The 25,866-nt window shown below is 46.5% G+C and overlaps 1 protein-coding gene across 1 annotated transcript in view; it reads right to left on the bottom strand.

Moving 5' to 3' along the window:
• Window positions 1–25,866, bottom strand: part of PARP1 (poly(ADP-ribose) polymerase 1) — a 377,066-nt gene that overhangs the window by 278,072 nt on the left and 73,128 nt on the right. Inside the window, exons 5-7 of the mRNA XM_069236169.1 lie at window positions 3,605–3,698; window positions 1,869–1,985; window positions 1,089–1,265 (exon numbers count right to left, since the gene is read on the bottom strand). Coding sequence (XP_069092270.1) covers window positions 1,089–1,265; window positions 1,869–1,985; window positions 3,605–3,698 — 388 coding nt within the window. The remainder of the gene's footprint in view (window positions 1–1,088; window positions 1,266–1,868; window positions 1,986–3,604; window positions 3,699–25,866) is intronic.

Raw genomic sequence — 25,866 nt, 5'->3', positions numbered from 1 at the left:
GAGCATAAGTTCTAACTTGCTTTAAAAGCTATCCACAACAAAATCACTTTAGCGGACAGCTTGAAAAAGGTCAACATTATACAAAATACTTTCAGGAACTCAAATAATATTTAGCAGAACATTCCGGTTAATAGCAGAAGCTTTGTTTTCTTATCACACTTGAAGGCTGGAACTGTATTCACAGGATTTGATCTCATGACCTTCAAATTATTACAAAAATCTCAGGCGAGTTTGGATTTCATTCAGGACAGTGCAGTTCTTCAAATATTTCAATATGTTGAGATGGCCACACAAATCAGGAACTCTCCCATACTCATTTATCCACTGCTCCACCTCAATGAGTAGCTTTGGACACCTCAACCTTCTGCTAATTCACTATTACCATATGGTCACATAACAGCAATAATATTATGAAGTTCCCTCGTCCAGTGGTTCTTAACATTTGCACTTCTATGGACACTCACTGAATCATTATTAGAATCCGGGGATCCCCCCTTAGGCATTACTGGAAGCCATGGACCCTGCCTTAAGCAAATTTGATGATCTGAACCTAACAACATTACACAAAAAATACAGAAACAAGTATTCATCAAACAAATGAAACATGAAATATTTTTTCAAATATAAAGAATGAAAATGTCAATTTTAATGGGAAAGTGGGGGCTTTTTAAAAAAAATTCAACTGAGGCCACCTATCTACCATACAATATTGTTTGTGCATTTGCACAGCACCCACAAATTAATCGGAGGAAACCAATATAATTTTTAGCCTCCAATTTCAAATTACTTCAAATTCACGAACCGTTTTAACATTTTCAATTTTACATTTTGTTTCTCTATTTATGTACACTTTATGAATTAAAGTTAATATTTTTTAATTTTCTAAGCAGTGGTGGACCTTGAGTAGACGTAGTGGGCCCCATTCCCCTTCTCGTCCCATGTTCATGGACCACTGGTTAAGAACCGCTGCTGTAGACAACCCACTCACTGTGTAATTATCTTTGGGAGGCTCCAGCAATGTGGAAACTTGAAATCCAACATATGTATACATAAAGCCTTATTGCCGACATACATCACTCCCAGGTTACCTTTGGGATAACCCAATCCTTCCTGTTTGGCGTCTGGGTTTTTGCAACACATTTGGTCCAGGCACTGAGGTCTCCCGTGCAGTGGTAAGCATCACTCTTGAAGACAAACTGCCCTTTGCATTCCTCACATGGACGCAATGCTCCAAATGCCATTCCGTCAGCCACCCGATCTAGAATCTAAGGCAAAGAAAATATATATATATATATATATTTTTTTTTAGCAAAGATACCAAATCACAATAAATCTATATCACTGCAGTTAATAAAATTCATACAATAAGGAACATAAACACACAACTAAGAACTTGCCATTGCCCTAATGTTTTATTTGATTTGTAAGCACTGTCATGAAAACAAATGCTTATGAGACCACTGTGCTGTCAACAGTACAAGGGAACGAGGGAAATTAAGAATCTGTCCTCTAAACACGTGCATGTCGAAAGAAAATGCAGGGATAGTAGCACATCCCAGTTCTCAAACGAAAAGGGCACTATTATACCAGCACTTCACAAGCACTAGTTATTTTCAGTTCCTAGATACCCACTGGAGGTAAGAGCGTGGTACACAAATGACAGCTTCCAAGACAATTAACAATAACAAGTGTGTATGCTTCTGCAATAAATATTTCACAGTGGGCAGAAACAACATAAAGAGAAATGGTTTAGTTTTCAAATATCTGGAAAAATGCTCAAGAGCAAAGTGGAAGTAGGTGGATGGCCTGTATGTCGAATCCAAAGATAAGAAAATCACCCCAGATGCAAGAGATGCAAAGAAACTTACATTGGACTCGCCGGACGGTATTTCCTGCTTGTTTGCAATTAGCAGCTCCTTCAGATCATTGGTTGAGCAGACTTTCTTCAGCTCATCCTTTATCTTCCAGAACATGTCTGTCTGCTCCTGTAAGGCAAGAAAAGTATCAGGAACAACTCTTCCCAGCTTAACCTAACTGAACGTGAATGAGGAATTCAATATGGAATATACGCATGTCTATGATTATCTGCTTCCACGTTAACGCTAGCCTTGGCGCAGAGCTCCAGGGCTTCCCAGCTGAAAGCAGTGATCAATGCATTTTAAATTTCGCTTCACATAATGGCTATGGAACATATATATAACTAGAGAGATGAATGTTTTCTAAACACCATCTTATGGTGATCATGTGACAAGTTAACACAAGCTTCAGTGTAGATTTTCAGCACTTCTTAAAATAAGATAAACTAATCTTGCTGAAAATGCATCTGATCTTGAAGAGATATAAGAATTCCTAAACCTTTGCCATTAAATTACAGAATACGCACATTTGGCCTTGCCAATAGCAGGATGGCACCTTCTAAAAATATTTGCAAATCTAAGACGATAATCAATCCTGCAGGTTGGTTATTATAGAAAGCGGGTTACGTCAGTCCACCTCAATAGCTGAGCAGTTTAGACGTAATCAGTATTAACATCCATCCTAAGACTCATCATAAACGGGAAACCTCGTGGTGCACGGACACACTGACAGGTGATCATTAATTCAGATCCAGCTCACTTTGATGAACTCTTACCTGCAAAACTAGATGCACAGCAGCCTGCTCTTCACAATAGGGACAGTGTTCCTGTTCCCCCTGGCAAATCCTATAAGACTTACTGATCTACCTAGCTATTTTTTTTAGATCTTGGCTGAATCGCTCCCTGTCACCTCATGTATTGCACCTATAAACAATCAAGTTTAGGATACCCTTCATAAAGCACAATTTGCATATAAAAAAAATATATATAAAAAAACCAACGTCCTTAAGAGATACTGACATTGTGCATATTCAATTACAGATACTATTGTGAGGGAGGCTATACAGATGAATGAGAAATAAACTTTGAGACTACTTCGACAAGTTTAAAAACTTCTTACCAACTAGAACTTGGTTCATATTCCATTTAAAGAGCTGCTCTATAATGTACTGTTTATCTGATCAAACTTATTTATTTGGACATATTGCTGTTAACAGTACAAAACATGGAATACAAATCTAACCAACAAACGGGTAGTTTCTCCACTGAATTGATGAGATAACTCTTTAGTGATTATTCAAAAAGTATACACCAGTACTTCAATGTATTCATCTTTTTTAAAGCAGAAAAGATTACACAAAAAATACCCCCAGCAACGTAATAGAAACATTTATCTAAAAAAAATGTTTTTAAACTTCTATTTTCTAATTATGTTAATTTTACACTTTTCACCTGCCCAAGATACCATAAGCTTTGTAATTGATTAATTTAAAACAAAGCATTATTTAATATACAATATTTCTGTTTTACCTCCCTTCATATAGAGAAGCTCAACAGCCTGAACTCTTGATGTCAGTGACTGAAATAAAAATAAGTTGTCAACCACAACCAGTGGGCAAAACAAATCACAAAATATGTGGCTACATTAATGCCTCCCATCACCTTAATGTCAATAAAGCCCATGTTAAAATGCTCTCCGACTGGCAATCAGTAGAATGTTGGAGGAGGCCAAACCCTATGACACAAACCTTTATCTGCTTCTGATGTTTGGTTTCCTTATCCTTTTCTTTCTTCTGTTTCTTGGAGGCTACGTGCCCATCAATTTCATCTCCCTTTCTTTTTCTAAATGGAAAAGTAAACACACAATATTTAAAATCAAAGACTGAAGCAAAACAATTAGATAATGACTAGGAAGCAGAATACTAATCAGGAAATAAAGAAGACCTGGTAACGAACTAACACCCACGTGTGTGCACGCGCACGCACACACACACACACACACGCCCGCCCGAAAAAGACCTAATAGTTTTTCACACCGCCAACTCACTGTACGAATTAAAATCAACCAACAATAAAATGTGCAGCAACTATTTTGTGACAATTGAGCTCTTAAGTTTACTGTATAATGTGCAAAATACACTTCTGTGATAATAAAGATCCAGACATGGAAAGCTAGAGCCAGTTTCAGATGGGAAAGATCCTTTACAATGCAGGGTTAACCACGCAGTGTCTATCACACATGCATTTACCACGCATGCTAAGTCTAGGTAAGGTAGGGGTGTTTATGTGTTATATAGATATACATATAAGGGTTTAGGGCTGGGTAGGTCTATAGGGTGTAAGAGTATTTTCAGCGATTAGGGTGGTGCTAAGGTAGTTTTAGGATTTAGGGATGCATAAGGGTATTGGGTTGCAATGCCGTTTTCAAGGTTCAATGGTAAGTAGTTCTATTGAGTGATAAAGGTATTTTAGGAATATAGGGTGCTAAAGGTATTTCTATGGTTTAGGGGCGAGTAGGGATATAGGATTGTCAGAATGTTTATGGTTTACAGCAAGATAAGGGTATTGGGTCGTAAGGGTGTTTTTTAGGGCTTAGGGGTGGGTAGGGGTATATGGTGGTAAATGTATTTTAGGGTTTATTGGTGTGTAGGGATAAAGGATGGTTAGGGTATTTTAAGGGTTCAAGGTTGGGTAGGGGTACAGGTTGGTAAGGGTATGTTTAGGGGTGGGTAAGGGCATTCGGTTGTAAGGGTAGATTTTAGGGTTTAGGGCTGGGTAGGGGTATAATATGATAAGGGCATTTTTAGGGTTAAAGGCAGAATGAGGATATTGGTTGTAATGATATTTTTAGGGTTTAAGGGTGAATAAGGGAATTGGGTTGTAGGGATGTTTTAGGGCTAGGGTGAGCAGGGGTATAGGGTGGTAAAGGTATTTTAGGGTGGTTAGGAATACAGGGCGGTAAGTGTATTTTTAGGGTATAGGGGTGGATAGATGTAGGAGCTGGCTCTTTATATAGTATACCAAAATAAGGTATACTGTGCAAACAGTCCAGGGTTTCCCTTTAAAGTGGACATGGGCTTGCTCTAGCAATCTCAAGGTGCTCTCTTACGGGGTAGTGTAGTCGAACAGCCTTTGTCTTATCAGAGAGGAGTGTTAGATATATGCAGTAAGTGCACAAGTCAAATGATACAAACAACTCGATAAGGAGATTCACATCTATTTAGAAAAATAGCAGGTATCTTTATATATGTTTAGTCACCAGAATCAATACGGTCAGGTGTGTACGTTTCGCAACAGAAATTATTACAGTTTTGAAAAGTCGACACTGCAATTTTCTAACGCTGCAATGTTAACCTATGGAGGCAAAACATATGCGGCAAATAGGTACACCACAGCGACTTACAAGACCAATCTTCCAGACTTAGGTGAGTGTGGGGCAGGGTCTAAGGCCACCTCGTCGGCACTGGGGCGGCCAGGTGTAGAGTTGCAGTTCACCATCGGGTGCCCCGTTGAAGTCAATGGGGATCAGTCCAGTTAGAAAGGTGCTGCAGGTGAACCAACAAGGGGGTTCAGAACTTGCGATGTTCATGGATGTGGGGTACCTTTGGTCCTCTTCTCCTGGGGCAAGGGCAGCTGGGTGCACAGGTGCCCTTAGGCATTGGGTTTTTGTCACTAGTGGCGATCGCGGTAGAGGGGTCTGCAGGAAGAGGCTGCAAGTGTGGACTGGGGTATCGTCTGACCGAACCAGTAAGTAGGCTCAGGTCTCACGAGGCTGAGGGACATAGGGATACCTTTTGGCCCCCTTCTCCTTGGTCCTCGGCGTCGGGGTGCATAGGTGTCCCGAGGCGTTGGGTATTTGTCTCCATGTCACTCAGGGTAGAGGGGGCCCTGAACAAAGAAGCTACGGGCGTCGTCAGGAAGTCCACAGCTGGTGATACCAAGGTGGGCTTTGTTTCTGGAGGGTCTGGAGACCAGGCTGGCACTGTTAGATCACTTCAACTAGGGTAGCCGGGTGCAGTGGATCTGTCTGGTGTCATGCTTTGTTGGTCTGGAGTCCTCTCGGTTCTTCTTTGGGTGTCTACAAGACAAAGCGTCTATCGCAATTGTCAAAGTCAGCAGGCAGGGTTGGCGCTGAATCAGTCACTGGTCTTCAGTTCTTGCTTTTGGATCCTTTTTATTTCAGATCAGCGGGATCTGATTTCCAGGTGCCAGAGGCTCCCCTAAATACCGAAGATAGGCACGCTACGGGAGTGTGGAGTAGTAGCCAATGAGCTACTTACCCCTGGGGTCACTATGCCCCTTATATGGTTACTCCCTATGGGAAGTGGGCATAACCCTGTCCCAAAGTTCCTAATTCTGCCATCAAAATGATGGGACATTTCTAAATTTTGTGTCCACGTCAGGCAGTTCACTTTGGGGATGGCACTAGCCTGAAAGTGGACACGCCGTTCCGACTACAAATTTTACCACCTGGTCAGGCACCAGGGTCCTTGGTGGGGGTCGGCATCTCCTCACCTCTGAGGGAAGCCAGATCCACATACCAAATGCGGGGTACTCTTTGAAGCCCCCTGCCTTAGAATGCAGTTCATGCTCAACAATCCTTGCAGTCTCTCAATATTGCTGGGGGGGGGGGGGGAGGGGAGGTTGGTTTGGATGGGAGGGGAGGGTCAGAAACTTCTGTTGGTGGCAGGCTGGTTAAGACCAGTCTGCCAGCACACTAGTAGTTGGTAACATTTTCAGGGGGCACCTCTAAGGTGCCCTCTGGGTGCATGTATTAATAAATCCATCAATGGAATCCTAGAGGGTTTACTATTACAAGATGTTTGATACCAAACATCGGATATAGTAAGCCATCATGTAGCTGGGGAACTCACATTAACCTGGGTCCAGCACATGTACTTAAAATGGCTTCCTGATCACTTACTATGTCTAAGAATCACCAAAGACAAAGCAGGGGTATATCTGCTCTTACAGATAAGTCCACACATGTAACATAATGCACCCTGCCTTAGGGCTGAAAGGCCTGCTGTAGGGGGACTTACATATATTGCATGCAGTGCTAGGGGCATGGAACACAGCCTGTGTGTCATGTCATGCTTTCACTTTTAACTGCGCCAAGACACGCAGCCTGCAGTGGCAGCCACCATGAGCTAGGTGAGTGGTCCCTTAGGTTGGCACAATACATGCTGAAGCCCGTGGGGACGCTCTTTGGTACCAATGCCCTAGGTACCTAGGGGACCATTTACTAGGGACTTACAGGGGTGCCAAAAGTATTGCCAATTGGGGAAAAATTGTACGGTTTAGGGAAAGAACACTGGCACTGGGGACCTGGTTATTAGGAACTCAGTGCACTTCAGTCTAGGTTGCATCCAGTATCAGGCAAAAAGTGAGGGGACTACTGCAACAAAAGCCCAGTCTCCTACAATAGGGGTATATGTGGTAAGGGTATTTTAGGGTTTAGGGCTGGGTATTGTGTTTCAGGGTGGGTATTGTGTGGTAAGGTGTTTTAGGGTTTAGGGGTGGGTATGGGGTGGTAATGGTATTTTTCAGGTTTTGGGGTGGGTAAAGGAATTAGGTGAAAAGGGTAGATTTTAAGGATTGGGGTGGTTATGGGTATAGGGTGTTAAGGGTATTTTTAGGGTTTGGAGTGAGTAGGAATATAGGGTGGCAAGGGTATTTTTATGGTTTAGGGGTGGGTAATGGTATTGGTAGTAGGAGTATTTTTAGGGGTAAAGGGTGCGTTGAGTATTGGGTTGTAGAGGTATTTTAAGGTTATGGGGTGGGTAAGGGTATTGGTTGAAAGGGTATTTTTACGATTTTAGGGGTGGGTAAGGATATGGGGTTGTAAGGGTGTTTTGGGTTTATAGGTGGGTGTGGGCATTGGGTGATCAAAGTATTTTTATTGTTATGGGAAGTGTAGGGGTATTGATGGCATGGGTATTTTGGGGCTTTAGGGGCGAGTAAGGGTATAGGGTGGTAAAGGGGTTTGGGGGTTGGTAGGGTCATCGGGTGATATGGGTAATTAGTAAAAAAAATATATACATATACACATACATGCAGTTCTCATCAATAATTTTATTGCAAATGTTGCAGAGATATTATGAAGGATGTCATTGAAGATGTTATGCCTGACGTGATATGTGGGGTAATTAACACTTCATGGTGAGGGCGTGAGTTGTAGTCACCTTAGGAGACGAGCTATAGTTTCTTGAGTTAACTCTTAACGCTGAATTTCTATGATTTGTGTTTGTAAAATCTGAACCTATCTGTAATGTCCCTGTAACCTTTGTTCATTGAATTTCAACGTTTTTTTTATTCCTAATGGAAAGTAATATGTAACGACCATATGTTAATACAACTGCCGCTGCGCACAGACTTTGGCTGTGGGTGGCAGGGGGTTGACCTCAGAATCTGGCCTGTGGCCAGATCCTGCGGCCAACCACCTGCATGCAGCCAACCCCATGCTGTGGGTCTCTGAGTGGCTGTATGGGTGTGTGACTGGGTGTGTGGTCGTGTGGGTAAGTAGATGTGTGAGTGGCTATGTGGGTCTGTAAGTGGGTGTGTGAGTGGTTCTGTGGGTCTCCGAGTGGTGTGTGAGTGGCTCTATGGGTATATGAGAGGTTGTGTAAGTGTGTGTGAGTGTGGCTGTGTGGGTCAGTGTAAAGAAATGGCTCCCTGTTGCAGTTACCCCCCCACTTTTTGCCTGATACTGATGCTGACTTGACTGAGAAGTGTGCTGGGACCCTGCTAACCAGGCCCCAGCACCAGTGTTCTTTCACCTAAAATGTACCATTGTTTCCACAATTGGCACACCCTGGCATCCAGATAAGTCCCTTGTAACTGGTACCTCTGGTACCAAGGGCCCTGATGCCAGGGAAGGTCTCTAAGGGCTGTAGCATGCATTATGCCACCCTAGAGACCCCTCACTCAGCACAGACACACTGCTTACAAGCCTGTGTGTGCTGGTGAGAACAAAATGAGTAAGTCGACATGGCACTCCCCTCAGGGTGCCATGCCAGCCTCTCACTGCCTATACAGTATAGGTAAGACACCCCTCTAGCAGGCCTTACAGCCCTAAGGCAGGGTGCACTATACCATAGGTGAGGGTACCAGTGCATGAGCACTGTGCCCCTACAGTGTCTAAACAAAACCTTAGACATTGTAAGTGCAGGGTAGCCATAAGAGTATATGGTCTGGGAGTCTGTTTTACACGAACTCCACAGCACCATAATGGCTACACTGAAAACTGGGAAGTTTGGTATCAAACGTCTCAGCACAATAAATGCACACTGATGCCAGTGTACATTTTATTGTAAAATACACCACAGAGGGCACCTTAGAGGTGCCCCCTGAAACTTAACCGACTATCTGTGTAGGCTGACTAGTTTTAGCAGCCTGCCACAAACCGAGACATGTTGCTGGCCCCATGGGGAGAGTGCCTTTGTCACTCTGAGGCCAGTAACAAAGCCTGCACTGGGTGGAGATGCTAACACCTCCCCCAGGCAGGAATTGTCACACCTGGCGGTGAGCCTCAAAGGCTCACCTCCTTTGTGCCAACCCAGCAGGACACTCCAGCTAGTGGAGTTGCCCGCCCCCTCCGGCCAGGCCCCACTTTTGGCGGCAAGGCCGGAGAAAATAATGAGAAAAACAAGGAGGAGTCACTGACCAGTCAGGACAACCCCTAAGGTGTCCTGAGCTGAGGTGACTCTAACTTTTAGAAATCCTCCATCTTGCAGATGGAGGATTCCCCCAATAGGGTTAGGATTGTGACCCCCTCCCCTTGGGAGGAGGCACAAAGAGGGTGTACCCACCCTCAGGGCTAGTAGCCATTGGCTACTAACCCCCCAGACCTAAACACGCCCTTAAATTTAGTATTTAAGGGCTACCCTGAACCCTAGAAAATTAGATTCCTGCAACTACAAGAAGAAGGACTGCCTAGCTGAAAACCCCTGCAGCGGAAGACCAGAAGACGACAACTGCCTTGGCTCCAGAAACTCACCGGCCTGTCTCCTGCCTTCCAAAGATCCTGCGCCAGCGACGCCTTCCAAAGGGACCAGCGACCTCGACATCCTCTGAGGACTGCCCCTGCTTCGAAAAGACAAGAAACTCCCGAGGACAGCGGACCTGCTCCAAGAAAAGCTGCAACTTTGTTTCCAGCAGCTGTAAAGAACCCTGCAAGCTCCCCGCAAGAAGCGTGAGACTTGCAACACTGCACCCGGCGACCCCGACTCGGCTGGTGGAGAACCGACACCTCAGGAGGGACCCCAGGACTACTCTGATACTGTGAGTACCAAAACCTGTCCCCCCTGAGCCCCCACAGCGCCGCCTGCAGAGGGAATCCCGAGGCTTCCCCTGACCGCGACTCTTTGAACCTAAAGTCCCGACGCCTGGGAGAGACCCTGCACCCGCAGCCCCCAGGACCTGAAGGACCGGACTTTCACTGGAGAAGTGACCCCCAGGAGTCCCTCTCCCTTGCCCAAGTGGAGGTTTCCCCGAGGAATCCCCCCCTTGCCTGCCTGCAGCGCTGAAGAGATCCCGAGATCTCTCATAGACTAACATTGAAAACCCGACGCTTGTTTCTACACTGCACCCGGCCGCCCCCGCGCCGCTGAGGGTGAAATTTCTGTGTGGACTTGTGTCCCCCCCGGTGCCCTACAAAACCCCCCTGGTCTGTCCTCCGAAGACGCGGGTACCTACCTGCAAGCAGACCGGAACCGGGGCACCCCCTTCTCTCCAGTCTAGCCTATGCGTTTTGGGCACCACTTTGAACTCCGCACCTGACCGGCCCTGAGCTGCTGGTGTGGTAACTTTGGGGTTGCTCTGAACCCCCAACGGTGGGCTACCTTGGACCAAGAACTAAGCCCTGTAAGTGTCTTACTTACCTGGTTAACCTAACAAATACTTACCTCCCCTAGGAACTGTGAAAATTGCACTAAGTGTCCACTTTTAAAACAGCTATTTGTGAATAACTTGAAAAGTATACATGCAATTTTGATGATTTGAAGTTCCTAAAGTACTTACCTGCAATACCTTTCGAATGAGATATTCCATGTAGAATTTGAACCTGTGGTTCTTAAAATAAACTAAGAAAATATATTTTTCTATATAAAAACCTATTGGCTGGATTTGTCTCTGAGTGTGTGTACCTCATTTATTGTCTATGTGTATGTACAACAAATGCTTAACACTACTCCTTGGATAAGCCTACTGCTCGACCACACTACCACAAAATAGAGCATTAGTATTATCTATTTTTACCACTATTTTACCTCTAAGGGGAACCCTTGGACTCTGTGCATGCTATTCCTTACTTTGAAATAGCACATACAGAGCCAACTTCCTACATTGGTGGATCAGCGGTGGGGTACAAGACTTTGCATTTGCTGGACTACTCAGCCAATACCTGATCACACGACAAATTCCAAAATTGTCATTAGAAATTGATTTTTGCAATTTGAAAAGTTTTCTAAATTCTTAAAAGACCTGCTAGGGCCTTGTGTTAGATCCTGTTTAGCATTTCTTTTAGAGTTTAAAAGTTTGTAAAAGTTTGAATTAGATTCTAGAACCAGTTGTAGATTCTTAAAAAGTATTCCAACTTTTAGAAGCAAAATGTCTAGCACAGATGTGACTGTGGTGGAACTCGACACCACACCTTACCTCCATCTTAAGATGAGGGAGCTAAGGTCACTCTGTAAAATAAAGAAAATAACAATGGGCCCCAAACCTACCAAAATACAGCTCCAGGAGCTTTTGGCAGAGTTTGAAAAGGCCAACCCCTCTGAGGGTGGCAACTCAGAGGAAGAGGAGAGTGACTTGGAGGGAAATTCCCCCCTACCAGTCCTATCTAGGGAGAACAGGGTCCCTCAAACCCTAACTCCAAAAATAATAGTCAGAGATGCTGGTTCCCTCACAGGAGAGACCAACACCTCTGAAATCACTGAGGATAACTCCAGTGAAGATGACCCCCTGTTAGCCAGGATGGTCAAAAGATTGGCTTTGGAAAAGCAGCTCCTAGCCATAGAAAGGGAAAGAAAAGAGATGGGCCTAGGTCCCATCGATGGTGGCAGCAACTTAAATAGGGTCAGAGATTCTCCTGACATCCTAAAAATCCCCAAAGGGATTGTAACAAAATATGAAGATGGTGATGACATCACCAAATGGTTCACAGCTTTTGAGAGGGCTTGTGTAACCAGAAAAGTAAACAGATCTCACTGGGGTGCTCTCCTTTGGGAAATGTTCACTGGAAAGTGTAGGGATAGACTCCTCACACTCTCTGGAAAAGATGCAGAATCTTATGACCTCATGAAGGGTACCCTGATTGAGGGCTTTGGATTCTCCACTGAGGAGTATAGAATTATATTCAGGGGGGCTCAAAAATCCTCGAGCCAGACCTGGGTTGATTTTGTAGACTACTCAGTAAAAACACTAGATGGTTGGTTAACTGGAAATGAAGTGTGTGACTATGTTGGGCTTTATAATTTGTTTATGAAAGAACACATTTTAAGTAACTGCTTCAATGAAAAGTTGCATCAGTATCTGGTAGACCTAGGTCCAATTTCTCCCCAAGAATTGGGAAAGAAGGCAGACCACTGGGTCAAGACTAGGGTAACCAAAACTTCCACTGGGGGTGACCAAAAGAAAGGGGTTACAAAAACTCCCCAGGAGAAAGTGGGTGACACTAGAAACAAAGAAAAAGAGTCCTCTGTAGGCCCCCAAAAACCAGAACAGGTGGGTGGGCCCCAAGACACAACCCAAAACAAAGGTGGGTACCAGGGTAAGAACTGGGATGCCACTAAGGCATGGTGCCACAACTGTAAACAGTCTGGGCACCACACCAAGGACACTTCTTGTCCCAAAAACAAACCCCAGAACAAAATTCCAGGGGTAACCAGTGTAGCCATTGGAGATAACTCCTCAGATGAGGAGGTCTTCATAGCTTTCAACTGGAAAATGGGCCCAACAGGTGAGTTGGAGATTCCAGAGGGAAGTAGACACTTCCACCACCTACAGGTGAATGGAATCCCAGCCACTGCCCTGAGAGACACTTGTGCCAGTCACACTATTGTGCATGACAGGCTGGTGCTCTCAAACCAGTACATCCCAGGTGAGATGGCCAGAGTAAGAGTTAGCCCAGACAGGGTCACTAATAGGCCTGTGGCTCTTGTGCCCATAGAAGTGGGTGGAACTTTTAGCTGGAGAAGGGTGGTAGTCAGTACAGACCTCCCCCTTGATTGTCTCCTTGGAAATGACTACCCAGAGGTTAGTCAGAGCCTAAGAGAGGAACTGGTCCAGGGCCAGTCCTCTCCCAAGGATTCTGGAGTGCCTGCCTCTGCAGTAAATGCAAGTAGGCCCCAGAGGAAAAAGAAAAGGAAACAGAGTAGGAAAGGTGGACAACCTTTAGCCAAGGTTCCAGCAAGCCAAGGAGATTCTGCTCCAGTAGGGGAGAACTCCAAAAATGGCTCTGATAAAGTCCAACCTGACCCACAAGAAGTCCTGGCTAGTCAGGCAACTGTTAAGCCTGAGTGGGTGGCTCCTCAGCTAACAGAAGAAAGAGTGGAAGAAGGGTGTTTACTACAAGATGTGGTAACCCCCCACTCTAATACAGCAGACAGGCACCCTGAACCCAAAGAAGCCTGTAACTTAGCCCCTTCCCTTGTAGGTGAAGAGCTAAAGGTGTGGTTCTGGGCACTGACAGCTGTCAGTGGCCTCTGCTGGGTGTTAGCCTTTATGGCTGCACTATCCTTGGCATGGTGGTCTGACCCCATGCCAAATAACAAGTTAGGCCCCCTGACCCTGTTGGTCATGGTGGGGTTACTCCAGCTCTGGGTAACCTCTTGGGGTAAGCTAGGGGTGACCCTGGCTAAGATAAGATTAGCAGAGGTGGATACCTCTGACCTCAAAATAGAGAGAATGGGTGAAGACATAAAAAGCACAGACAAGAGGCAGTTCAGACTAGGTCCTATCACTGTGGAAGTGGGTCAGTTCCCCAGAGGGAATGACCTGAACAGGAGGATGTAAGGCAGAGTAGGCCCTGCAACAAACCAGCCATTTCCTCTACTCTTCCTCGCCTGACAGACTAGGAAGACTCTTCCAGCGTTGGCTGAGTCTCCTGGCCTGTGGGCTGGGGGGGGCTTGTGTAAAGAAATGGCTCCCTGTTGCAGTTACCCCCCCACTTTTTGCCTGATACTGATGCTGACTTGACTGAGAAGTGTGCTGGGACCCTGCTAACCAGGCCCCAGCACCAGTGTTCTTTCACCTAAAATGTACCATTGTTTCCACAATTGGCACACCCTGGCATCCAGATAAGTCCCTTGTAACTGGTACCTCTGGTACCAAGGGCCCTGATGCCAGGGAAGGTCTCTAAGGGCTGTAGCATGCATTATGCCACCCTAGAGACCCCTCACTCAGCACAGACACACTGCTTACAAGCCTGTGTGTGCTGGTGAGAACAAAATGAGTAAGTCGACATGGCACTCCCCTCAGGGTGCCATGCCAGCCTCTCACTGCCTATACAGTATAGGTAAGACACCCCTCTAGCAGGCCTTACAGCCCTAAGGCAGGGTGCACTATACCATAGGTGAGGGTACCAGTGCATGAGCACTGTGCCCCTACAGTGTCTAAGCAAAACCTTAGACATTGTAAGTGCAGGGTAGCCATAAGAGTATATGGTCTGGGAGTCTGTTTTACACGAACTCCACAGCACCATAATGGCTACACTGAAAACTGGGAAGTTTGGTATCAAACGTCTCAGCACAATAAATGCACACTGATGCCAGTGTACATTTTATTGTAAAATACACCACAGAGGGCACCTTAGAGGTGCCCCCTGAAACTTAACCGACTATCTGTGTAGGCTGACTAGTTTTAGCAGCCTGCCACAAACCGAGACATGTTGCTGGCCCCATGGGGAGAGTGCCTTTGTCACTCTGAGGCCAGTAACAAAGCCTGCACTGGGTGGAGATGCTAACACCTCCCCCAGGCAGGAATTGTCACACCTGGCGGTGAGCCTCAAAGGCTCACCTCCTTTGTGCCAACCCAGCAGGACACTCCAGCTAGTGGAGTTGCCCGCCCCCTCCGGCCAGGCCCCACTTTTGGCGGCAAGGCCGGAGAAAATAATGAGAAAAACAAGGAGGAGTCACTGACCAGTCAGGACAACCCCTAAGGTGTCCTGAGCTGAGGTGACTCTAACTTTTAGAAATCCTCCATCTTGCAGATGGAGGATTCCCCCAATAGGGTTAGGATTGTGACCCCCTCCCCTTGGGAGGAGGCACAAAGAGGGTGTACCCACCCTCAGGGCTAGTAGCCATTGGCTACTAACCCCCCAGACCTAAACACGCCCTTAAATTTAGTATTTAAGGGCTACCCTGAACCCTAGAAAATTAGATTCCTGCAACTACAAGAAGAAGGACTGCCTAGCTGAAAACCCCTGCAGCGGAAGACCAGAAGACGACAACTGCCTTGGCTCCAGAAACTCACCGGCCTGTCTCCTGCCTTCCAAAGATCCTGCGCCAGCGACGCCTTCCAAAGGGACCAGCGACCTCGACATCCTCTGAGGACTGCCCCTGCTTCGAAAAGACAAGAAACTCCCGAGGACAGCGGACCTGCTCCAAGAAAAGCTGCAACTTTGTTTCCAGCAGCTGTAAAGAACCCTGCAAGCTCCCCGCAAGAAGCGTGAGACTTGCAACACTGCACCCGGCGACCCCGACTCGGCTGGTGGAGAACCGACACCTCAGGAGGGACCCCAGGACTACTCTGATACTGTGAGTACCAAAACCTGTCCCCCCTGAGCCCCCACAGCGCCGCCTGCAGAGGGAATCCCGAGGCTTCCCCTGACCGCGACTCTTTGAACCTAAAGTCCCGACGCCTGGGAGAGACCCTGCACCCGCAGCCCCCAGGACCTGAAGGACCGGACTTTCACTGGAGAAGTGACCCCCAGGAGTCCCTCTCCCTTGCCCAAGTGGAGGTTTCCCCGAGGAATCCCCCCCTTGCCTGCCTGCAGCGCTGAAGAGATCCCGAGATCTCTCATAGACTAACATTGAAAACCCGACGCTTGTTTCTACACTGCACCCGGCCGCCCCCGCGCCGCTGAGGGTGAAATTTCTGTGTGGACTTGTGTCCCCCCCGGTGCCCTACAAAACCCCCCTGGTCTGTCCTCCGAAGACGCGGGTACCTACCTGCAAGCAGACCGGAACCGGGGCACCCCCTTCTCTCCAGTCTAGCCTATGCGTTTTGGGCACCACTTTGAACTCCGCACCTGACCGGCCCTGAGCTGCTGGTGTGGTAACTTTGGGGTTGCTCTGAACCCCCAACGGTGGGCTACCTTGGACCAAGAACTAAGCCCTGTAAGTGTCTTACTTACCTGGTTAACCTAACAAATACTTACCTCCCCTAGGAACTGTGAAAATTGCACTAAGTGTCCACTTTTAAAACAGCTATTTGTGAATAACTTGAAAAGTATACATGCAATTTTGATGATTTGAAGTTCCTAAAGTACTTACCTGCAATACCTTTCGAATGAGATATTCCATGTAGAATTTGAACCTGTGGTTCTTAAAATAAACTAAGAAAATATATTTTTCTATATAAAAACCTATTGGCTGGATTTGTCTCTGAGTGTGTGTACCTCATTTATTGTCTATGTGTATGTACAACAAATGCTTAACACTACTCCTTGGATAAGCCTACTGCTCGACCACACTACCACAAAATAGAGCATTAGTATTATCTATTTTTACCACTATTTTACCTCTAAGGGGAACCCTTGGACTCTGTGCATGCTATTCCTTACTTTGAAATAGCACATACAGAGCCAACTTCCTACATTGGTGGATCAGCGGTGGGGTACAAGACTTTGCATTTGCTGGACTACTCAGCCAATACCTGATCACACGACAAATTCCAAAATTGTCATTAGAAATTGATTTTTGCAATTTGAAAAGTTTTCTAAATTCTTAAAAGACCTGCTAGGGCCTTGTGTTAGATCCTGTTTAGCATTTCTTTTAGAGTTTAAAAGTTTGTAAAAGTTTGAATTAGATTCTAGAACCAGTTGTAGATTCTTAAAAAGTATTCCAACTTTTAGAAGCAAAATGTCTAGCACAGATGTGACTGTGGTGGAACTCGACACCACACCTTACCTCCATCTTAAGATGAGGGAGCTAAGGTCACTCTGTAAAATAAAGAAAATAACAATGGGCCCCAAACCTACCAAAATACAGCTCCAGGAGCTTTTGGCAGAGTTTGAAAAGGCCAACCCCTCTGAGGGTGGCAACTCAGAGGAAGAGGAGAGTGACTTGGAGGGAAATTCCCCCCTACCAGTCCTATCTAGGGAGAACAGGGTCCCTCAAACCCTAACTCCAAAAATAAGTCAGAGATGCTGGTTCCCTCACAGGAGAGACCAACACCTCTGAAATCACTGAGGATAACTCCAGTGAAGATGACCCCCTGTTAGCCAGGATGGTCAAAAGATTGGCTTTGGAAAAGCAGCTCCTAGCCATAGAAAGGGAAAGAAAAGAGATGGGCCTAGGTCCCATCGATGGTGGCAGCAACTTAAATAGGGTCAGAGATTCTCCTGACATCCTAAAAATCCCCAAAGGGATTGTAACAAAATATGAAGATGGTGATGACATCACCAAATGGTTCACAGCTTTTGAGAGGGCTTGTGTAACCAGAAAAGTAAACAGATCTCACTGGGGTGCTCTCCTTTGGGAAATGTTCACTGGAAAGTGTAGGGATAGACTCCTCACACTCTCTGGAAAAGATGCAGAATCTTATGACCTCATGAAGGGTACCCTGATTGAGGGCTTTGGATTCTCCACTGAGGAGTATAGAATTATATTCAGGGGGGCTCAAAAATCCTCGAGCCAGACCTGGGTTGATTTTGTAGACTACTCAGTAAAAACACTAGATGGTTGGTTAACTGGAAATGAAGTGTGTGACTATGTTGGGCTTTATAATTTGTTTATGAAAGAACACATTTTAAGTAACTGCTTCAATGAAAAGTTGCATCAGTATCTGGTAGACCTAGGTCCAATTTCTCCCCAAGAATTGGGAAAGAAGGCAGACCACTGGGTCAAGACTAGGGTAACCAAAACTTCCACTGGGGGTGACCAAAAGAAAGGGGTTACAAAAACTCCCCAGGAGAAAGTGGGTGACACTAGAAACAAAGAAAAAGAGTCCTCTGTAGGCCCCCAAAAACCAGAACAGGTGGGTGGGCCCCAAGACACAACCCAAAACAAAGGTGGGTACCAGGGTAAGAACTGGGATGCCACTAAGGCATGGTGCCACAACTGTAAACAGTCTGGGCACCACACCAAGGACACTTCTTGTCCCAAAAACAAACCCCAGAACAAAATTCCAGGGGTAACCAGTGTAGCCATTGGAGATAACTCCTCAGATGAGGAGGTCTTCATAGCTTTCAACTGGAAAATGGGCCCAACAGGTGAGTTGGAGATTCCAGAGGGAAGTAGACACTTCCACCACCTACAGGTGAATGGAATCCCAGCCACTGCCCTGAGAGACACTTGTGCCAGTCACACTATTGTGCATGACAGGCTGGTGCTCTCAAACCAGTACATCCCAGGTGAGATGGCCAGAGTAAGAGTTAGCCCAGACAGGGTCACTAATAGGCCTGTGGCTCTTGTGCCCATAGAAGTGGGTGGAACTTTTAGCTGGAGAAGGGTGGTAGTCAGTACAGACCTCCCCCTTGATTGTCTCCTTGGAAATGACTACCCAGAGGTTAGTCAGAGCCTAAGAGAAGAACTGGTCCAGGGCCAGTCCTCTCCCAAGGATTCTGGAGTGCCTGCCTCTGCAGTAAATGCAAGTAGGCCCCAGAGGAAAAAGAAAAGGAAACAGAGTAGGAAAGGTGGACAACCTTTAGCCAAGGTTCCAGCAAGCCAAGGAGATTCTGCTCCAGTAGGGGAGAACTCCAAAAATGGCTCTGATAAAGTCCAACCTGACCCACAAGAAGTCCTGGCTAGTCAGGCAACTGTTAAGCCTGAGTGGGTGGCTCCTCAGCTAACAGAAGAAAGAGTGGAAGAAGGGTGTTTACTACAAGATGTGGTAACCCCCCACTCTAATACAGCAGACAGGCACCCTGAACCCAAAGAAGCCTGTAACTTAGCCCCTTCCCTTGTAGGTGAAGAGCTAAAGGTGTGGTTCTGGGCACTGACAGCTGTCAGTGGCCTCTGCTGGGTGTTAGCCTTTATGGCTGCACTATCCTTGGCATGGTGGTCTGACCCCATGCCAAATAACAAGTTAGGCCCCCTGACCCTGTTGGTCATGGTGGGGTTACTCCAGCTCTGGGTAACCTCTTGGGGTAAGCTAGGGGTGACCCTGGCTAAGATAAGATTAGCAGAGGTGGATACCTCTGACCTCAAAATAGAGAGAATGGGTGAAGACATAAAAAGCACAGACAAGAGGCAGTTCAGACTAGGTCCTATCACTGTGGAAGTGGGTCAGTTCCCCAGAGGGAATGACCTGAACAGGAGGATGTAAGGCAGAGTAGGCCCTGCAACAAACCAGCCATTTCCTCTACTCTTCCTCGCCTGACAGACTAGGAAGACTCTTCCAGCGTTGGCTGAGTCTCCTGGCCTGTGGGCTGGGGGGGGCTTGTGTAAAGAAATGGCTCCCTGTTGCAGTTACCCCCCCACTTTTTGCCTGATACTGATGCTGACTTGACTGAGAAGTGTGCTGGGACCCTGCTAACCAGGCCCCAGCACCAGTGTTCTTTCACCTAAAATGTACCATTGTTTCCACAATTGGCACACCCTGGCATCCAGATAAGTCCCTTGTAACTGGTACCTCTGGTACCAAGGGCCCTGATGCCAGGGAAGGTCTCTAAGGGCTGTAGCATGCATTATGCCACCCTAGAGACCCCTCACTCAGCACAGACACACTGCTTACAAGCCTGTGTGTGCTGGTGAGAACAAAATGAGTAAGTCGACATGGCACTCCCCTCAGGGTGCCATGCCAGCCTCTCACTGCCTATACAGTATAGGTAAGACACCCCTCTAGCAGGCCTTACAGCCCTAAGGCAGGGTGCACTATACCATAGGTGAGGGTACCAGTGCATGAGCACTGTGCCCCTACAGTGTCTAAGCAAAACCTTAGACATTGTAAGTGCAGGGTAGCCATAAGAGTATATGGTCTGGGAGTCTGTTTTACACGAACTCCACAGCACCATAATGGCTACACTGAAAACTGGGAAGTTTGGTATCAAACGTCTCAGCACAATAAATGCACACTGATGCCAGTGTACATTTTATTGTAAAATACACCACAGAGGGCACCTTAGAGGTGCCCCCTGAAACTTAACCGACTATCTGTGTAGGCTGACTAGTTTTAGCAGCCTGCCACAAACCGAGACATGTTGCTGGCCCCATGGGGAGAGTGCCTTTGTCACTCTGAGGCCAGTAACAAAGCCTGCACTGGGTGGAGATGCTAACACCTCCCCCAGGCAGGAATTGTCACACCTGGCGGTGAGCCTCAAAGGCTCACCTCCTTTGTGCCAACCCAGCAGGACACTCCAGCTAGTGGAGTTGCCCGCCCCCTCCGGCCAGGCCCCACTTTTGGCGGCAAGGCCGGAGAAAATAATGAGAAAAACAAGGAGGAGTCACTGACCAGTCAGGACAACCCCTAAGGTGTCCTGAGCTGAGGTGACTCTAACTTTTAGAAATCCTCCATCTTGCAGATGGAGGATTCCCCCAATAGGGTTAGGATTGTGACCCCCTCCCCTTGGGAGGAGGCACAAAGAGGGTGTACCCACCCTCAGGGCTAGTAGCCATTGGCTACTAACCCCCCAGACCTAAACACGCCCTTAAATTTAGTATTTAAGGGCTACCCTGAACCCTAGAAAATTAGATTCCTGCAACTACAAGAAGAAGGACTGCCTAGCTGAAAACCCCTGCAGCGGAAGACCAGAAGACGACAACTGCCTTGGCTCCAGAAACTCACCGGCCTGTCTCCTGCCTTCCAAAGATCCTGCGCCAGCGACGCCTTCCAAAGGGACCAGCGACCTCGACATCCTCTGAGGACTGCCCCTGCTTCGAAAAGACAAGAAACTCCCGAGGACAGCGGACCTGCTCCAAGAAAAGCTGCAACTTTGTTTCCAGCAGCTGTAAAGAACCCTGCAAGCTCCCCGCAAGAAGCGTGAGACTTGCAACACTGCACCCGGCGACCCCGACTCGGCTGGTGGAGAACCGACACCTCAGGAGGGACCCCAGGACTACTCTGATACTGTGAGTACCAAAACCTGTCCCCCCTGAGCCCCCACAGCGCCGCCTGCAGAGGGAATCCCGAGGCTTCCCCTGACCGCGACTCTTTGAACCTAAAGTCCCGACGCCTGGGAGAGACCCTGCACCCGCAGCCCCCAGGACCTGAAGGACCGGACTTTCACTGGAGAAGTGACCCCCAGGAGTCCCTCTCCCTTGCCCAAGTGGAGGTTTCCCCGAGGAATCCCCCCCTTGCCTGCCTGCAGCGCTGAAGAGATCCCGAGATCTCTCATAGACTAACATTGAAAACCCGACGCTTGTTTCTACACTGCACCCGGCCGCCCCCGCGCCGCTGAGGGTGAAATTTCTGTGTGGACTTGTGTCCCCCCCGGTGCCCTACAAAACCCCCCTGGTCTGTCCTCCGAAGACGCGGGTACCTACCTGCAAGCAGACCGGAACCGGGGCACCCCCTTCTCTCCAGTCTAGCCTATGCGTTTTGGGCACCACTTTGAACTCCGCACCTGACCGGCCCTGAGCTGCTGGTGTGGTAACTTTGGGGTTGCTCTGAACCCCCAACGGTGGGCTACCTTGGACCAAGAACTAAGCCCTGTAAGTGTCTTACTTACCTGGTTAACCTAACAAATACTTACCTCCCCTAGGAACTGTGAAAATTGCACTGTGTCCACTTTTAAAACAGCTATTTGTGAATAACTTGAAAAGTATACATGCAATTTTGATGATTTGAAGTTCCTAAAGTACTTACCTGCAATACCTTTCGAATGAGATATTCCATGTAGAATTTGAACCTGTGGTTCTTAAAATAAACTAAGAAAAGATATTTTTCTATATAAAAACCTATTGGCTGGATTTGTCTCTGAGTGTGTGTACCTCATTTATTGTCTATGTGTATGTACAACAAATGCTTAACACTACTCCTTGGATAAGCCTACTGCTCGACCACACTACCACAAAATAGAGCATTAGTATTATCTATTTTTACCACTATTTTACCTCTAAGGGGAACCCTTGGACTCTGTGCATGCTATTCCTTATTTTGAAATAGCACATACAGAGCCAACTTCCTACAGTCAGTGATTGGTTGTATGGTTGCATAAATGGGTGAGTGGGTGAGCTGGTGTGTGAATGGGTGTGCGAGTGGGTTTGTGGGTGTGTGAGTGGAAGTATTTTAATTGTGGTCTGGATCCATGGATAGTCGCAGATTCACACAAGGGTTGAGCGCCGAGGAGGAACCGTGGACCCTTGCACCCACCCCACAATTTCTTGCACCATGAGGGGTGTAGTAAACGGAGTTTTGGTTGCAATATTCATCCACACCTACACTTTTTGCCTGGTATTTGATGCAACTTTAACTGAAGTGCTCTGGGTTCCTGCTAACCAGGTCCTTAGGGCCAGTGTTCCTTCCCCAAAAACAAGAGAACTGGTCACTTGAACCCCAAGTGGACAGACCTTTGGCACCTCCGTCAGTCCCTAGTAAGTGGTACCTCTGGTACCTAGGGAATAAGCACTAAAGAGTGTCCCGAACAGCTGCAGCTTAACTTGTGCCACTCTAAGGGACCCACCACCAAACTCATACAGACTGCCACTGTAGACTGCGTGACAAGGTGCTCTAAGAAGTGAAATCACTACATGTCACCCCTACAGCAGACCTTGCAGCTCTAAGGCAGAATGCATTATATTACATGGGGAGCGGGGGGGCTGGCATATCTGTATGAGGGGACATAACCCTGTGCTGGCCAATTCAATTACTGACAGTACAAGTGAACAGGGAAGCCATCTTAAGGAATGTACTGGGCACTGGTCAAAACGAGTTCCCCAGCTACATAATGGCTTCACTGAAACCATGGTATCAAACACCTCGTACTAATAAACCCACACTGATTCCAGTGTTGGATTTATTAATACATGCACCAAGAGGGTATCTTAGAGGTACCCCCTGAAAACCTACCAACTACTGGTGTGCTGACAAACTGGATTTAGCCAGCCTGCTACCAAAGATGAGTTTCTGACCACCACCCCCAAGCGTGAGAGCCCACACTCTTGTGCGGGCAGGAACAAAGCCTGCTCTGGCAGGTGTGTTATTTACCATTCCCAACAGAATGACCCGCGACTTAGCATTGCAAAACAGGGTGCTTCAAAGAGCCTACCGCCTTTGGTATGCAAATCTGCCTTCCCTCAAGAGGTGAGGGGGATGCCAACCCCTCGGATCAGGGGCCATTTGGCACCTGGACAGGCAGAATAATTAGCTATGCAGGAGACGTGTTGCACTGCCAGGCTGGACACACCTCTAGGGTGACCAGCGTGAAGTGAACACAAAATTAGGCATTCCACCATCTTGTGTGGGGTGGAATTAGGAATTCTGGGACAGAGTGATGCCCACTCCCCCAAGGAAGTGGTCATCTATGGGGCGTAGTGACCTCAGGGGTAGGAACACCGTTGGCTTCTACCCCTCATTCCCCTAAATGCCCCTAAAATGAGTATTTAGGGGAACCCATGATACCAGGAGTTCAGATTTTGATGGACACAAAAGAAGGAGTGGACAGAGAAGACTGCTAACCCGCGATGAGGAGCACGGCGGACTTGGCGGGGACCATGCCAGTCTGACTCCTGCACCCACCTTCAAGGAGAACCCGACTCATCCTGCTGCTGTACAGATACCAAGAAACCCAGAGAGCTACCAGTGCTTTGCCAATCGCCAGGGGTATCATTTACTATGGAATTAGGAGGTGCAGGCCAGTTGGTTATCAAGTGACCAGGTGTCTTGTTTTGGGGGAGGGAGCAATGGGGATTTGGTTAGCAGGAACCCAGTACATGTCAGTCAAAGTTACATGAAAAAACAGACAAAAGAATTGTGTTGGGGGTGGGGGGGCAGGGGTGATGTGCTGCAACCACAAAACAGCTTCCTGCAATGACACAGTAAATAAAGTAAATAAGCCCAGCAGTATCCCACTTTACTTTTTTCGTTCCAAAATAGTTTTGCTGATGACTAATTTAGTTTAACTAGTTCTATTAAAGACGTTAAAAGATATCCTTTACTTTGTACAGCACTGCACTGCCTTTTGACTAGGTTTTCTTTACAGAAATACCTCATACATGCATATTTAATTCCACATGTGCAGAGAAACGCTACTCTTCATGAGTATCACAGTAAATTCACAGATGGACACCATAATTACTAGAAAACACATTCTTCACACTTGATAGGACAGGACGTGATGTCCTGATGTGTGACTAGTGTCATGTGTTCCATACAAAGTTTCACATCAGCACGTCATTAAACCTTACAATTGTAAGTAGCGTTTCCCACCATTTCCTCTTATCATAAATGGTTTCTTTATAATTTTGTGCTTGTTCGTTTCTGCTTGCTTACCCAATGACATATGTAAATCTCTCTTTGCAATATCTGTGACTTGTACTAAGTGAGTGCAAAATATGGAAGCGATTTTGTAGTTGAGTTTTTGAATAACTACTTTAGAACTGTATCATGTTATAGAAGTTAGTAAAAACCGAATGCAGCCATTTAAAAGTGCTTAGCTAATCTTTGTTTAGCCACCAGTGCCATAAAATGAAAAGCAGTGTTAAGGAGGGACTTGTCTCAAAAGTGGATTATGTTTCTCATCTGTGTTTATGTGGACACCAATACTGCAAATACTCTCTTGAATGTGTGACAGACAAGTCTATTATCCATCAGCCAGCTTAACAACCATGGGAGTCAAATGGTGATACACATTTATTAGTGTAAGGCCTCACAGCTAGGCTCGGATGTCGAGAAGGCAGTCAAAACATCTATTTTTGTGAGAATGGCTATTACCATTTATATGCAGAATATAAGAGACTGATTATGGATGGCAGCATTAATCTACAGGAAGAGGCACAGATCTCGGACTTCATGATGAATGCAACATGTATGAAGGTTGCCTGTAACTATGTCTGTGTGTGGGCATGTGGTTTCACATGTGTAGACTAGTGAGTGGAGTCCACAAGACTCCATATGTGCTTGCTACACAAAGCGAAAGTCACTCTGTATATGTATGCACACTACATTCAGTTAGATACTCAAAACTCGCTCTTCACCATGATCTACTATGGAGATTAGAAGGAGGAGAACACAACACAATGAGTGCCTGCTTCTTGTCCATAGTGCAAGAATCATCAGGTAAAGAACAGAGCATTTTGTAAAGTTAGCCGTAGCAGCTGGAGAGGGTCAGTTACAGCTACCCACATAGTACCTTCTAATAGAAATACCAAGGGAATGATACAAACCTAATTAACAATGGTCATTCAAAAAACACTTCCCCTGATGCCCTCAGCAAGCCTTAGACCAAATATTTCAAAAACACTTCATCAGTCATTAGGAAAATGTGAGAACATCGCCCACAAAGCACCTAATTAAATTCTTGCTCTCATGGGTTATAAGGTGGTAGGTGGGACTCTCCTGGTGGCCAATTACAATCCCTAATTGTCAGATCTATGGATATCTGTCATAGCAGTTCAACATCATAACTGTAAGCGGAGGTATAAAAAGAAATGTACACACTGCGGAATGATCATGGCTTAAACCCCATCTGGACAAGTTGCCTGGTCTCAAAGCAAAGTCAGAAACATGTTCAGTGCAGAAACAAGGCCAGATGCTGCAGGAGACGCTGCAAGAGAAAAATGCACTGCCCAGCTGCTGGATGTAGTAAGTGTCTGCAATACCATTTCTTTGAATCCAATATCCCCTTACCCTCAGCTGGGATTTTCTACATTTCTTTTTTACTTTACATCTTCACTTGTATACAGCT

The sequence above is a fragment of the Pleurodeles waltl genome, chromosome 5 (genome assembly GCF_031143425.1).
Source record: "Pleurodeles waltl isolate 20211129_DDA chromosome 5, aPleWal1.hap1.20221129, whole genome shotgun sequence".
NCBI classification, from domain to species: domain Eukaryota; kingdom Metazoa; phylum Chordata; class Amphibia; order Caudata; family Salamandridae; genus Pleurodeles; species Pleurodeles waltl.
This window is presented reverse-complemented; position numbering and strand designations above follow the sequence as displayed.